Here is a 12,589-nt window from a genome sequence, read left to right on the forward strand (position 1 = left end):
TTTTTTAAATCTGATTGCTGTTTTTGCCTTCTACACAATGTAATCTCTCACTGGAGTTATCAGCCCCTCAGTTAAGGTGCAGACAGCTATCAATTTGGCACCTGGCACAACCAGAGGGCCAGAACCTGCAGGGTATGTGGGCTGGGGACGTGGCCTGTATTTGTGCTCATGAGTGAGTAGTGGTGAGACTGAGAACTTGGAGACTTTGGGATCTGGGGATAAATCACTTTTATTTTGTGAAAGTGATAATCAACAAACAGACGACTGTTTAGGCAGTCCTTATGCTCCAACATTTCTTGAGTCTTGACTCATGGAAGTTAGGATGCCGGAACAGATCCATATGCATACATTATGACATAAACCTCATTTACTATATATAATAAACTGAAGCAACATTACTTGGAGATTTTTATAGTTCTAGTGATTTCAGTGATGGGATACAGATTTCCATAGGCTGAAATTCTGTCATCAGTTTATGTAGAAAATGATGAGACCTATGAGTTAAGAAGTAATTTTTTGAAAATTACAAATGTAAAATACAGACTTGACTATTTCACTGTGAAATATCTGGCAGTTTTTAAACATTTTTGGGTTTAAGAGGTTGCTACATGTCAAAAAGTTAGAAAAGCATAGGAGGGCCTTTTAAAGCACTACGTAGTGTCGATGGTCAGGGCTTAAGGGTTTATGTGTTGTGGGTTACTCACTGCCATAATGCTTACTGGAGCTAGAATTTTCTCCTTACTGGGTAATTTCCTTTGGTTAGTGTCTGTTTCAAAACCATATCTATCTTACTTATGTAAATTTTCATAGAATCACAGAATAGCTTGGGTTGGAAGGGACCTTAAAGATCATCAGTTTCCAACCCCACTGCCATGGACAGGGATGCCACCCATTAGATCAGGCTGGCCCACAGCCTTGTCCAACCTGGCCTTGAAAACCTCCAGGGATGCTTCAAGGGTTTGATCAGACTGTGTTTTAACAGGGAAAAAGTTATTTGAAAACAGTAGAATGTTGAAATGAGTCTGCTGGACACCTACTGCTTGTTTTCATTATTTCTCAAAATAACAACAACATATCTCTCCTGCTATGACTCAGAAAAATTAAAATAGCCTGAAAAATCAAATAAATGATGGATTAAACCTGGAGAGAAGGTGTTTCCTCTGATGAGAAGCACTATGGAATGTCTAATGTGGCAAATCCTACTTTAATGCAGTTCTTTAGAGCTAGAGCCTGCCACTAATTAAATCAGTAGATAATCCTGAAAAAATTGAAGAGGGGGTGAACACTGAATGCAAGCAAATTGAGTAATGTTCCACAAGCAATTTCAATTCCCCCTTTTTGAAATACCCTGATAGAAAATAAAGTCTTTTAGGGAAGTGTGGTTTAATGACAGCCATGTAGATTCACAGTGGAAATTAAGTTTCTCATGTGTCTTTCAGAACACTCAGGTTCTGCAGAAATTCCAGATTTCTTCAAAAGTTATTATCTTCAAAGCTATTTTTCCTTTATTTATTTAATTATTTTGTGGTTCTATTTAGTTCTTAATAACATTGAAATTCTCATGGTACCTTAAACATAGTCAAAAGTCTAATTTCTGCTATTTTCTTGTACTGCGTGTTTTAAAAAGTGTAAGAAACATTTTGAAGCTCCTGTTAGTTGTCCTAATTCATCTGTAGTTCTTGCTACATAATAATTATGATTTTTTTTACTGAAAGAATTTCCCTAATGATCAGTGCATTTCACATTAGTCTAGAAATGCTTTACACACTTTGAGGTTGTATTTCTTATGTCAGCATCATAAGCATTGCCAGGGTTTACTGTCTGTGACCATATGAAAACTTCATGTCCATACATAGCCATTTTACAGAAAAAAATAAGCTGAGGATAAAAACAGGGAAGTGGCTTTCCCAGTGATTGGTATCTCCTTATTCCTGGTCAAAAGTTCTTTTCACTAGCTGGAGCTGCTGGCCATGGTTAAGCCACCATGTCAAAGCAACTGTTATAACTTTTATTGCTGCTTCTGAATAGCCCTCTTTGTCCTGTTTCCATACTGCTGTCAGAGGAACACCTAAAGAGCTGGTTTCACATACCACGAGGAGTGAAACAGGACTGAACTGGACCTGTGTAGTGTGAGGCAGTCTGGGAGCATCTCCTCCATGGTGTAAGGGTGGTATATGAACGCCCCTCTGTTCTTCGAGGTTGGAAGTGCATGTGACAGGGGATGGGGCTGGTGTCCTGGCAGCTCTCTGGTGGCACAGACCCTGTGTCCAGCTCCGTAGCTGCTCCAAGTCAATCTGGGCTGGCTGCTGGAAGTATTATGCAGCTATTTGCTGAACGCTTCACCTTGCCTGGCTTAGCCCTGTATGGACTTAGGTTTAGCACATGAAGAGTACACTGAACCACAAAGCAAGCATTTGGATTAAAAGGATAAAAGTTTGCAGGATGTGAGTATGGTAATTGCATTACAATGTAATTGTTCAAAACAATAGAATTGGGATTTTTTTATTTTTTTTCTTATTCCTAGAAAAAAGTAAATCTGTGAGAATACTTTACAACAAACATTTTGGATTTAAATTTAAAATGTACCTTCCTAATTTATCTTTGTTCTCTTAATTCTTCTTTTTTTTTTTTTCAATACTATTTTTTTTAAATTTCTTGTTAGGGATATGCATTCTATGTTATGAAAAATTACATGTATATGCCTTAGAGTATAGATATAAAGAATACTACTGAGTGCACCATTCTTAGAATCACAGAATGGCTCAGGTAGGAAGGGACCTTAAAGATCATCCAGTTCCAACCCCTCTGCCATGGGCAGGGATGGCACCTACTAGATCAGGTTGGCCACAGCCTCATCCAACCTGGTCTTGAACACCTCCAGGGATGGGGCAGCCGCAGCTTCATTCATTCATTGTTTGCTTAACAGCATCTTGGAGTTGGAAATCTAAACCTAGCTGCTTCTATTAAGTTTTTGCATAGGATGTTTTATGACTTTTTGGAGTAGTAACTAAGATTACTGTGCCAGGGCAGTGATAGCAGTCTGACCACTCATGATATCAGCCAGAGAAAAAAAAAAAAAGACCAGATAATAAATAAACAAACAAACAAATAAATAAATAAATACAAGGATCCAGGTGTTCAAGATAGGGTTTGTATGGAGAAACCACCTGAACAATGTTCTTTTTTACCAGTTGATGGAGTGAATTTTACTGGTTGCTTCCTGACCTGAAAGCTGTCTAGGTTTAATGCATATCAAAAACTCACTTGACATAGTGATTCATTTTTATTTTCTGTTGTAAATTATTTTACTAACAGCTTAGCGATATAATTAAATTTTAGCATTACCAACTCTGGAATCTTCTCCTTGATCTTTTCATTGTATTAATATTTTGCTGTTTTTCGAATGCCTTTGCATGTTTCTGAGGGAAGGGAGAATGTCTCAATATATACCTAGCTTCAGTGAATATCAATAACAAATTTCAATTAATTCAAATTTCCTATTCGAAAGAACGTCTGTGAATGTATTTACTTCTCAGAATTTGGAGTGAACTCTTATCTGTATTGAATTCCAAATCTAAGTTATTTTTGAGATTAGTGGAGTCCAATTATCACCTTACAAACACTGTTTTAATCTGGTTTTGGTACTTTGATAGACGATACAGTTTTTGTATTTAATGTATTTTTGATTAAGAAAGCCAAAATACGTGATTACTATTGCAGAATAATGCTGCCCTTTTGACTGACTTCATGTGGCAGTTTTGTTATAAATGCTTGGTTGAAACTTGAGTCAATTTTTTAATCTTTTGATTAGCAAATACCTTTTCCTTTCCCCTTTTTCCTTTTTTTTTTTCCCCCTTTATTCCCTTTGTCCCCTCTTTTTCCCCTTTTTCTCCTTCTGCTTCTCTTTCTTATATTTGTATTTATGTTATACATGTATATATACTACTTTGGTAATCTGATTAACTAAAAAATTGTTATAAATGAGGTTTGCTGTGATTTTGTGCCTAATTACTTTTCATTGTGTACCCATCAGTACTCTTTCTGTGCTTATCTGTTTTTATCATTATTTTGTCAGACTGATGAAACACCATATCACAGAGGCACGTAGATGTATTTTCCTAATAAAGGGTTATAATTGTGGACTGCTGCTGCAGTTGTGATCACGCAGTCAGTAATCAAGGTCTTTGAGGAGGGCTTGGTAGGGAACACCTTGAGTGGCTCTTGACATGCTGAATTGGTCACGGGGTCATTCCTCCTAAGTGGGAACTGCCCACTTGCTGGCCTTTGTCAACAGGAAAATTTCAAGCAAGCAGGGTTCCCATAAAATGAACATTACAAACTTTTGGAAAGTAAAAAGAAAGCCTTCTTTTTATTTATTTCTTTTCTCTTGTGTTAGTTTTTTGTTGTTTTGCTTTTTGTTCTTTTATAAGATGGGTAGTATTGAAATTTTAGTAAGTGGCACATTCATTACTTTCCCCATCCTCTTTTTTTTTATTATTTTTTTTTATTTTTTTTTCCTCTGTGTTGACAGGGTAGAGACAGAAAGGTTTGTCGTGTTCTTTGGGTAAGTGTGGTGAACTGTTTTTTGTCCTCAGTGAATCAATGCTTTGTTTTAGAAGTGGTTGGTTTGGACAGAATCTGTCTTTATCATTTCTTTCCGCCCCAAGAATCACATCTCTGCATCTCTTCAGACAACGCATGCTTCCCCTTTGGTGTTTCGTTTGATGGCATGGGGTTCTTGCTTGAAGGCATTTCTTTATGTAGGATCTGTGAATGATGAAAGTTATGAATGCATGGCTCAGTGTTTGATATTTCAGTGTTTCATGGAATAATGAATTAATTGTTTTAAACTGCTACAAATACACTTTGCCCCAACTAAATGGCTGAACTGATTAGAGTTACAGAGTAATTTTCTCTAGTCAAAGAAAAGGAAAGTTATCTTGATTTAGACTAACATGCATATAATTTATATAACACAGGTTATTTTTTCTACTGACTTTTTTTTTTTTAAACATGTAACAAACATGAGCACGTTACTCTATTAAATAGGTATTACCTATTTTGCATCCTGTACCCTGTCCTGTAGACTATGCTACAACAAACAATGCTAAGTAGTTTTTGTGTTTGTAGGTTCCAGTTACTTATAATGTGCTTCTGGACACAGTTCTGGGCCTGATTTCAAAAACTGGATATAAGAGATCACATTTCTTCATGAAATAGTGTTTGATAAAGTCTAGGTTGTAGTACAGTGAAAGCACAAAAATATGTACAATATGCAGGACCACGATTTCATTGAAAATTACAGTACTGACAGGAAACATGAAAGATGCAAAGGAATCTAAGTACCTAAAACTACAGGTAATAAATCATATGCAGACCATCAATCTGAAGGTGTATTCTTGATGCATCCTGCAATAGTGCTTCTCTGGAATTTTTAATATAAGAAATTTAAAATGATGAAAATTACTGATTCTGAGGAAAGGCAAGCAAGTAATATGCAAGGTTCATTACTGTTATCAGATATTGCCCATTCATGTCACAGAGTACGATCAAGATGGTGTAGGAGAAGCCCAGAGAGAGAAATCCTTTACTGAGAGGAATCTGAAGTATGCGTATTTGGTCAATGTACTTCGTTCTTGCACCATTCGCCATGTGCTTTAAAGGAGTAATGAGAAGGGGGAATGAGTCTGAGCTACTGAGAGCGGGTCCAACATTTTGTAGAGTCAGATGGGGATCCTACAGGTAGTCTCCACATCTACAGAAGGCAGGCTAACACAGAGCTCAGGATGAAATCCATGGTATCGAGGGTCAAATTTCTGCCTCTTTATGTCAGTAGTAAACTTTGACAAACAAAGCAATAATGGGAATTTATGCTTTTCAGTGTAAGCTCAGCATAGGTGATTTTGGAATTTCCTTTATACCTTGATCCAAATACAAAGTAGTTCTGAATTTAACTAACTTTTTTTTTTTTCCTGGCACTATTCTGTTTCTTTTCCTGTGTGTTGTGTGCATGTGTTATCAAAAACAGACAAACAAACAACAGAGTTACTAGCTATAAAAAGGTAATCAGAAAAAAAAAATCAAAAAAAAAGTTACTTCAGAGGCAATTATTTATTTTTCTTTTTTTTTTTTTTTTTTTTTTTACAAATGGATAAAACATTCTGATGTTGTATCATTCTTAACTTATTTTAATCCTTGTAGGTAACTGTTGTCTTTCATAATTTATTCATAAAATTTGTCAATATCCTGATCTCCTCTGTATGGAATTGCTAAACAGAATTGCAACTTGAAAAAAAACTCTTACCTTCCTTTCTCAGGGTCAGTGTGGAAAATCAGATACTGAAATACGGGTTTACTACTTGTGAAATTACAATTTTGGAAAATGATGATCCTGGAGGAGTGTTCGAATTTTCTTCCTCTTCCAGAGGTCCCTACAGCATCAAGGTAGCTATCCGAGTAACGTCACTTAAACATTACAGACAACTTAGTTCTAACAGAGTGCTAGAAAAAGATGAATTTTATTTTTTTGCAGGAAGGGGAGTCTGTTGAGCTGCAGATTGTTCGCACTAGAGGAAGCCTCATCAGACAGTTTCTGCGCTACACTGTAGAACCAAGAGATAATAATGAGTTTTATGGAAGCACAGGAATTCTGGAGTTTAAGCCTGGTGAAAGAGAGATCATAATTACTCTACTGACAAGGATGGATGGGATTCCAGAGGTAAGAATTAATATTTTTCTCTCTTTAAATTGCATTCACATGCATATTTGTTTGTCACTTATTAGAATATAGATGGTTTCACCTGTAAATACCAGCAGTTTTTCTGTAACGTTTGAAGGCTTTCTTTTTCTTAAGTGTGAGAAATAGATAGAGGAAGAGTGACTGAAAGGCCTATAAGATAGTCAAGCACCATATGAAAGCATTTTATATCAATAAAAATCAGGTCTTGTCAGTCTTGCCTGAATATTCATTTCTCTGATATCTCTATTGTTTTGTAATCCCAGAAATCTGCAGAATTTGAGGCATGTGTCTGTTGCTTTTCTCTTTGCTTTCTGCTTTGCTTTCTGTAGCTTGTTCCCTTTCCTGTGCATCAGACATCCTGGATTCCATCAGGAAGTTTGCAAGGGTTTGATTTTACCACATTTATGTTAACATAAATGTTAGCTGCTGTGATTCAGCATTTTTTGCTGCCTTTACATGCATATTCCTATGCTGTATTTTGCATAAGCAGTTAGTTGTGTTTGTCTGATCCTGCTAATGAGCTGATCTAGGAGTAAGGTGTCAGAAAGCCAGCTTTACAAAACATAAAGGTTTTAGGAAGGTTAATAGTCTTTTTGTAGGGCCAGCTGGTCATCAGTCATGGATTGAAGGAGAGATGGAAGACCATATGATGAGGAAATCAGGGGATCACAGCAACTCCAACTTCAGTTGCATAGGCTGCTGTAGAAAATCAGGTTTCTTTTCCCTACATACTCCAAAGAAAAGAGACATAAGAAGTCTGAACTCCACTACAGAAGCCAGGAACATAAGTTAAGCTAGTAAAACTTAGGCACTAAAATACTGGGTTATTTAATAGTTCCATTCCCAGTTTTTACTAGTTCGTCAGCAGGCTGAGATAAAAGTATTTCCCTGCTTACAGCAGTATTATTAGACTAGGTAAATCATCCTGCTGAAATGCTCAGGCAAAAACATACGAATTGTAGTGTCAGGACTAAAAAATAAGGAGGTCCTTTTATACTCTTCTATCTCCAAGAGTGGCCAAAAGCCACATAAATGAGCAGGACATACATAATCACTTTCCTCCAGAATGCCATCCCAGCCTCCAATGGTGGGCAGTCCAAGGATGTCTGGAGTAATGGATGGTATCTTTGGGTGCCTTCAGATTTTATTTCTGTTAATTGAAGCAGTTACGCTTTGAACGCAGGTAAGATTTTAGCATCCATGACATTCTGTAGTACTGAACACCATTGTTTAATTGAGTTGTATGTGAAGAACCAGTTCATGCGAGTGTCTTTACTGCTAACCACCAGCCAGTTTCACTGAGTTCTCCCCAGTGTAATGCTGTTTTCTAGATAGATAAATACAATAATTTTTTTTTAATGTTCTCTGATACTTTTTTGAAAGTACCATGTTCCATTAGATTAATAAAGCCAGTTGATCAATTCTATCTAAATTAGCATGCTGTCCATGGTTTAAAAAGCTTTGCTTTACCTGTTACAAAGCCAGGAATCTTAAGAAGTCTTGGAGGAAAGAAAATTTACATTTCAGAGTGTGTTACAAACATTACTTGTGAAATTATGCGATTCTAAATTAAGTACACAAAATAAGTCCTTGCTTGTAATAATAATAGACTTTTGGAGAAACTGATGCTTTTAGAGATAGAAAGTTCTAACAATTTCCTTTATTTGATGGCATTATACAAACATTTATTGCATGTAGAATGTGTGTGATTTCATTTTAAGTTTGTATCCCTTTCTGCCTGATGGGGGACTGTGGACTATAGACCATCTTGTTTTTGATGTGGATGTTGAATATGTATTTTTATTCTGACTGAGTTTCCCTCTTCTAGCTGGATGAGCTATATTCTGTGGTACTTAGTGGCTACAGTGAAATGCCAGGCAAGTTGGGGAATGCCACAACGGTCAATATAACCATTCTGAAGAATGATGATCCACATGGTATCATTCAGTTTCTACCTTACGAACTAACAGTAGCAATAAGTGAAAGCAAAGGAGAAGTCATCCATACTGGTAATTCCTTTTTATTAGAGTTACTTCTTTATCTGCTGTCTGCTTCTGCAAGTCTTATTTTCCCTGTTCTAGGATAACAGAAGTCTAGGAGACTTCTTACTAAAATCTCCATTCAGGACTTTACAGAGTGGTACAATGCCAAGCAAGATGAGCAGTGGAGAGTGAAGTGGAGAAGTATGGGTGTGGAAAAACAGAGGGATTAACTGAGTAAAAAGGATTGCTAGAGAATTTTCCAGACAGGAGGGATGGAGTACTGATATATGTGCAAAGTGCAATGTGGAGGTAGTAGCTCTGTTTGTGGAGAATGAAGAATGGGGTGTTATATAAGAGAAACATAGAGTTAAATCTTCCTATGGGTGATTTTAATTGATCTATTTCTATTCAGTTATCAATTACTTTTACAGGCAAGAATTAACATGTGAAATTAAAGCAGTTTGAACTGCTTTAGTAATCGATCTTTGTGTGTCCTTTTCTGTAGCACTCCAACATGTTACTGGTTTCATAAGAAGTGAAACTGGTTATTATTTTATTTCCTTTTTCTCAGTTTCAGATGTTTCAGATGTTCCTTTTTGATTTCTGTTGCTCTGAATATGCACACAGACTCTGTATGTTTATGTTTTTTAGCTGTTTACAGAGTTGTAAGAAACCAAGGAAACTATGGAAATGTTAGTGTGTCTTGGGTTGTTGATCCAGCATGTACCAACGACGTCTATCCAGAGCAAGGGACTATTTTATTTGATAATCTGGAGTTTTCAAAAAATATCACCATTTACTCACTGCCAGATGAGGTAAACACTTTTACAGTGTTTTGGGGTGAGAATATGGGACAAAGAGTAAGTACTAAAACACTAGAATATAAGGAGAAAAAAGGAATGTGTGTTTCTCAAGAGCCTAATAACTTGTAGGAAATATCAAAATACTTGGGTAGAACTGAGATAATGTCTGCAAATCATAGAGAAATTTCAGAAGCTGTGCATACCTCTAAACAAAAAAGTTAGAAGCTGAGAGTAATTGTACTGTGGTAAAGTTATAGGAAAGTTTATTTGACTGAAACTCATATCTTGACAATTGGAATCCTAATTTCAATCCTAATCCTACATGCTGATGAATTTGAAGTAATATAAGAAAGATTACACCTAATGATAAATAAATAAAGCTGTAAAAAAACCTATGTGTATCAGAAACGTAAAACTGGAAGGTAACTTTTGGGTCATCTGTGCAACATAAAGAGGAAGGGACTTATTTACAAAGACTGTAGATGGATGATAATTTCTGTATAACTGTATGAATTGTCATCCCTCTTGAAACACATAAGGACTGACAAATAAAAACAACACTCAGAAATCTCTGGTTTATTAATCCCCCTAACTTTTCATTTTAAATTCTTCAGTGTTTTGTATGCTAGAAATTAATGTCTTAATACTTTCAGGTACCTGAAGAGCAGGAAGTATTCACCATCAGTTTATTCAATGCTACCGGTGGAGCCAGGCTGGGCAATGTAACCACTGCAATTTTACAAATAACAAAGAATGATGATCCCATTTATTTTGCAGGTTAGATATGATTGTTTATAAATGTGGAATACATACAGTACCTAAAACGGATTTTTTTCACAAACCAGATCATTGAGAAATCCTAATCCCAAAAGAGCAAGTGCAAAAGTTCCCCAAACTTTTTTTTTTTGTATTTAATTTATATTTGTTTCCTTCAGAACCTTCCCGTTTTTTTTGTGTGTCATTTTTCTCTTTGTTGATGTTAAGATCAGTTAGGAGGCAAGGTAAAAAATATTCTCTTGTACCTGAATTATTTCGTTACCTTCATCACATACATCTTACTGTTTCATTGAAGAGGAAGATCCTACCAGAGAGAATTAAGAAAACAGAGCAAATGCAAGTAACTCAGGCTTGAACGCAGGCAGATTTGTTGCTTTTGTACTTTCAGAACCTGTGACAGTGAGTGTTCAAGAAGGAAGTGTTGCAAACTTTACAGTCCTGAGGAATGGATCTGCTGATGTCGCTGTTGTTGTCCAGTATATTACTGTTAATGGAGATGCAACAGCTGAAGAGGGAGACTTTGTTCCCACTGGAAAGAACAGTGTCATTTTGTTTGATGTTGGAGAAAGAGAGCAGAATTTATCTGTGTATATCAATGACGATGATACCCCTGAAACTGATGAAACATTTTATATTATCCTTTTCAATTCTACAGGTAAGTCTTCCTTTTTTTTTTTTTTTTTATTTTTTTGTGGCAATTTCTTAGTATCTTGGTCTTATCGTAAAGCAATATTTAAATGCCAAGAATTATACGAATAATGTTTGCTTCAAGATTTTTATACAATAAATGCATACTGTGTTTGAATTTTCATCCTTAATTATTTAATTGGAAACAAAAATCAAATGATACAGTTGATACCTTGCCTGCAAAAACAACTGGAGTGAAAGTCCCTTTTCAAATATAAATGCTCCAAATTCGATGGACTTAAATACAAAAACACAAAGAAAAAAAAATTTAGTACCCAACAGTCTCAGGGAAAGAGGTATTCTTTTAGTTATTTTTTTCATGCTCCAGAGTGTATTACGAAACTACATGATTTTTGTAAAACCAAACAGAACTGCCATATTTCGGAGGAAGGGTATGTAATTGCTCTATTTTATTTTTGTGGTAGTGAAAAGTATGCATACATTTTTTTCACTCTGAGACTATAGTTTTAAAAGGCTTAATTTGCAGAAAAATATATGTCACAATTTACCCAGGGGACCACCTCTAAAGAAAGGATTTATTACCTTAGAAATAACATTGTATTTTTATTTATTTATTTATTTTTCAAAGTTTACACTTAACAAGGAATGACCAAAATTATTCAGCCCATTCCTCATGTTTTTGAAATACATATCTTTTGGAATAAATTATCACTGTTATGTAATATACATGAGAAAATAAAAGTGAAGTATAAGAAATTCATAATTTTTCCAGAGCCCTAAGTGTTTAATAAAGACCCTCCCCACACCTAGCTCCAACAAAACTTATGGTGTTGTGGGAGAGTCATTTGCAATTGTGTTAGCAAATTTTAATTTACTGCCCTTCATTTTTTACTGTTCTCTAGCTGAGAGGTAATAACAGGCTCTGAATCTGCTGCAAATCTTTGCAATGCAAAGTAAAGCTGTATTGAATCAGCCATCAAAACTTGAGGGACTGTAATTTAATAAAGCAAAGAAAGATGATGCCAATTAACCATCAGACTATACCTTCAGATTGTGTGACACGTTCTCAAAGTAAAATACCTACCAGGGATTCAATTCAAGATTAGGAAACCTAAAATTAGATTTCTTCATCTGTAAGCACGCTAAGCATCTTAGTTCTCATTACAGTCTCTGATGGTCTTAGTCTTTAGCAGTCGATAAGACTAAAGTGATTGAGGTCATGCTACAGTGGACACCCTGTGGCTGGCCTGTGAGTTGCTCACAAGGCAGCACTGATCTTGAGTTGAATCCTTCCCTGAACATTGGTAGCAGGCAGCCAGAGGTTGACAGGGAAAGCAGTAATTTGAGTATAAGGCAGCTAAGCTATTTCCCAAGGTCAGATGGTATTCACTGTAGTACCCAGGTCTCTTATAAAATATCAGACTAGGGAAAGGATTAGACAAAACCATTCTTCTTCCTTCATAAGTTTTCTCTTTTGTTGTCTCTTTCTACTTTAATAACTTTCTTCAGGATCTACTGGTAGCTCCCAATACTACCCCATTGGGAACGTATCATGGCTTTTCTCCTAGCACATGGGGAATGGGTATCCGTAGTCTCCCTTTTCCTCTAAAATGAGCATCATATTGTTTTACAGCCATTCT

General features: G+C 35.9%; 1 protein-coding gene across 1 annotated transcript in view; it reads left to right on the forward strand.

The window, feature by feature from the left end:
• Positions 1-12,589, forward strand: part of ADGRV1 (adhesion G protein-coupled receptor V1) — a 293,879-nt gene that overhangs the window by 33,272 nt on the left and 248,018 nt on the right. The window contains 7 exon segments of the mRNA XM_050716548.1: positions 4,532-4,564; positions 6,318-6,444; positions 6,533-6,718; positions 8,568-8,748; positions 9,373-9,536; positions 10,178-10,301; positions 10,690-10,956. Of these exon segments, the coding sequence (XP_050572505.1) occupies positions 4,532-4,564; positions 6,318-6,444; positions 6,533-6,718; positions 8,568-8,748; positions 9,373-9,536; positions 10,178-10,301; positions 10,690-10,956 (1,082 nt within the window).

This window comes from Cygnus atratus, chromosome Z, assembly GCF_013377495.2.
Source record: "Cygnus atratus isolate AKBS03 ecotype Queensland, Australia chromosome Z, CAtr_DNAZoo_HiC_assembly, whole genome shotgun sequence".
In the NCBI taxonomy this organism is placed as follows: Eukaryota; Metazoa; Chordata; class Aves; order Anseriformes; family Anatidae; genus Cygnus; species Cygnus atratus.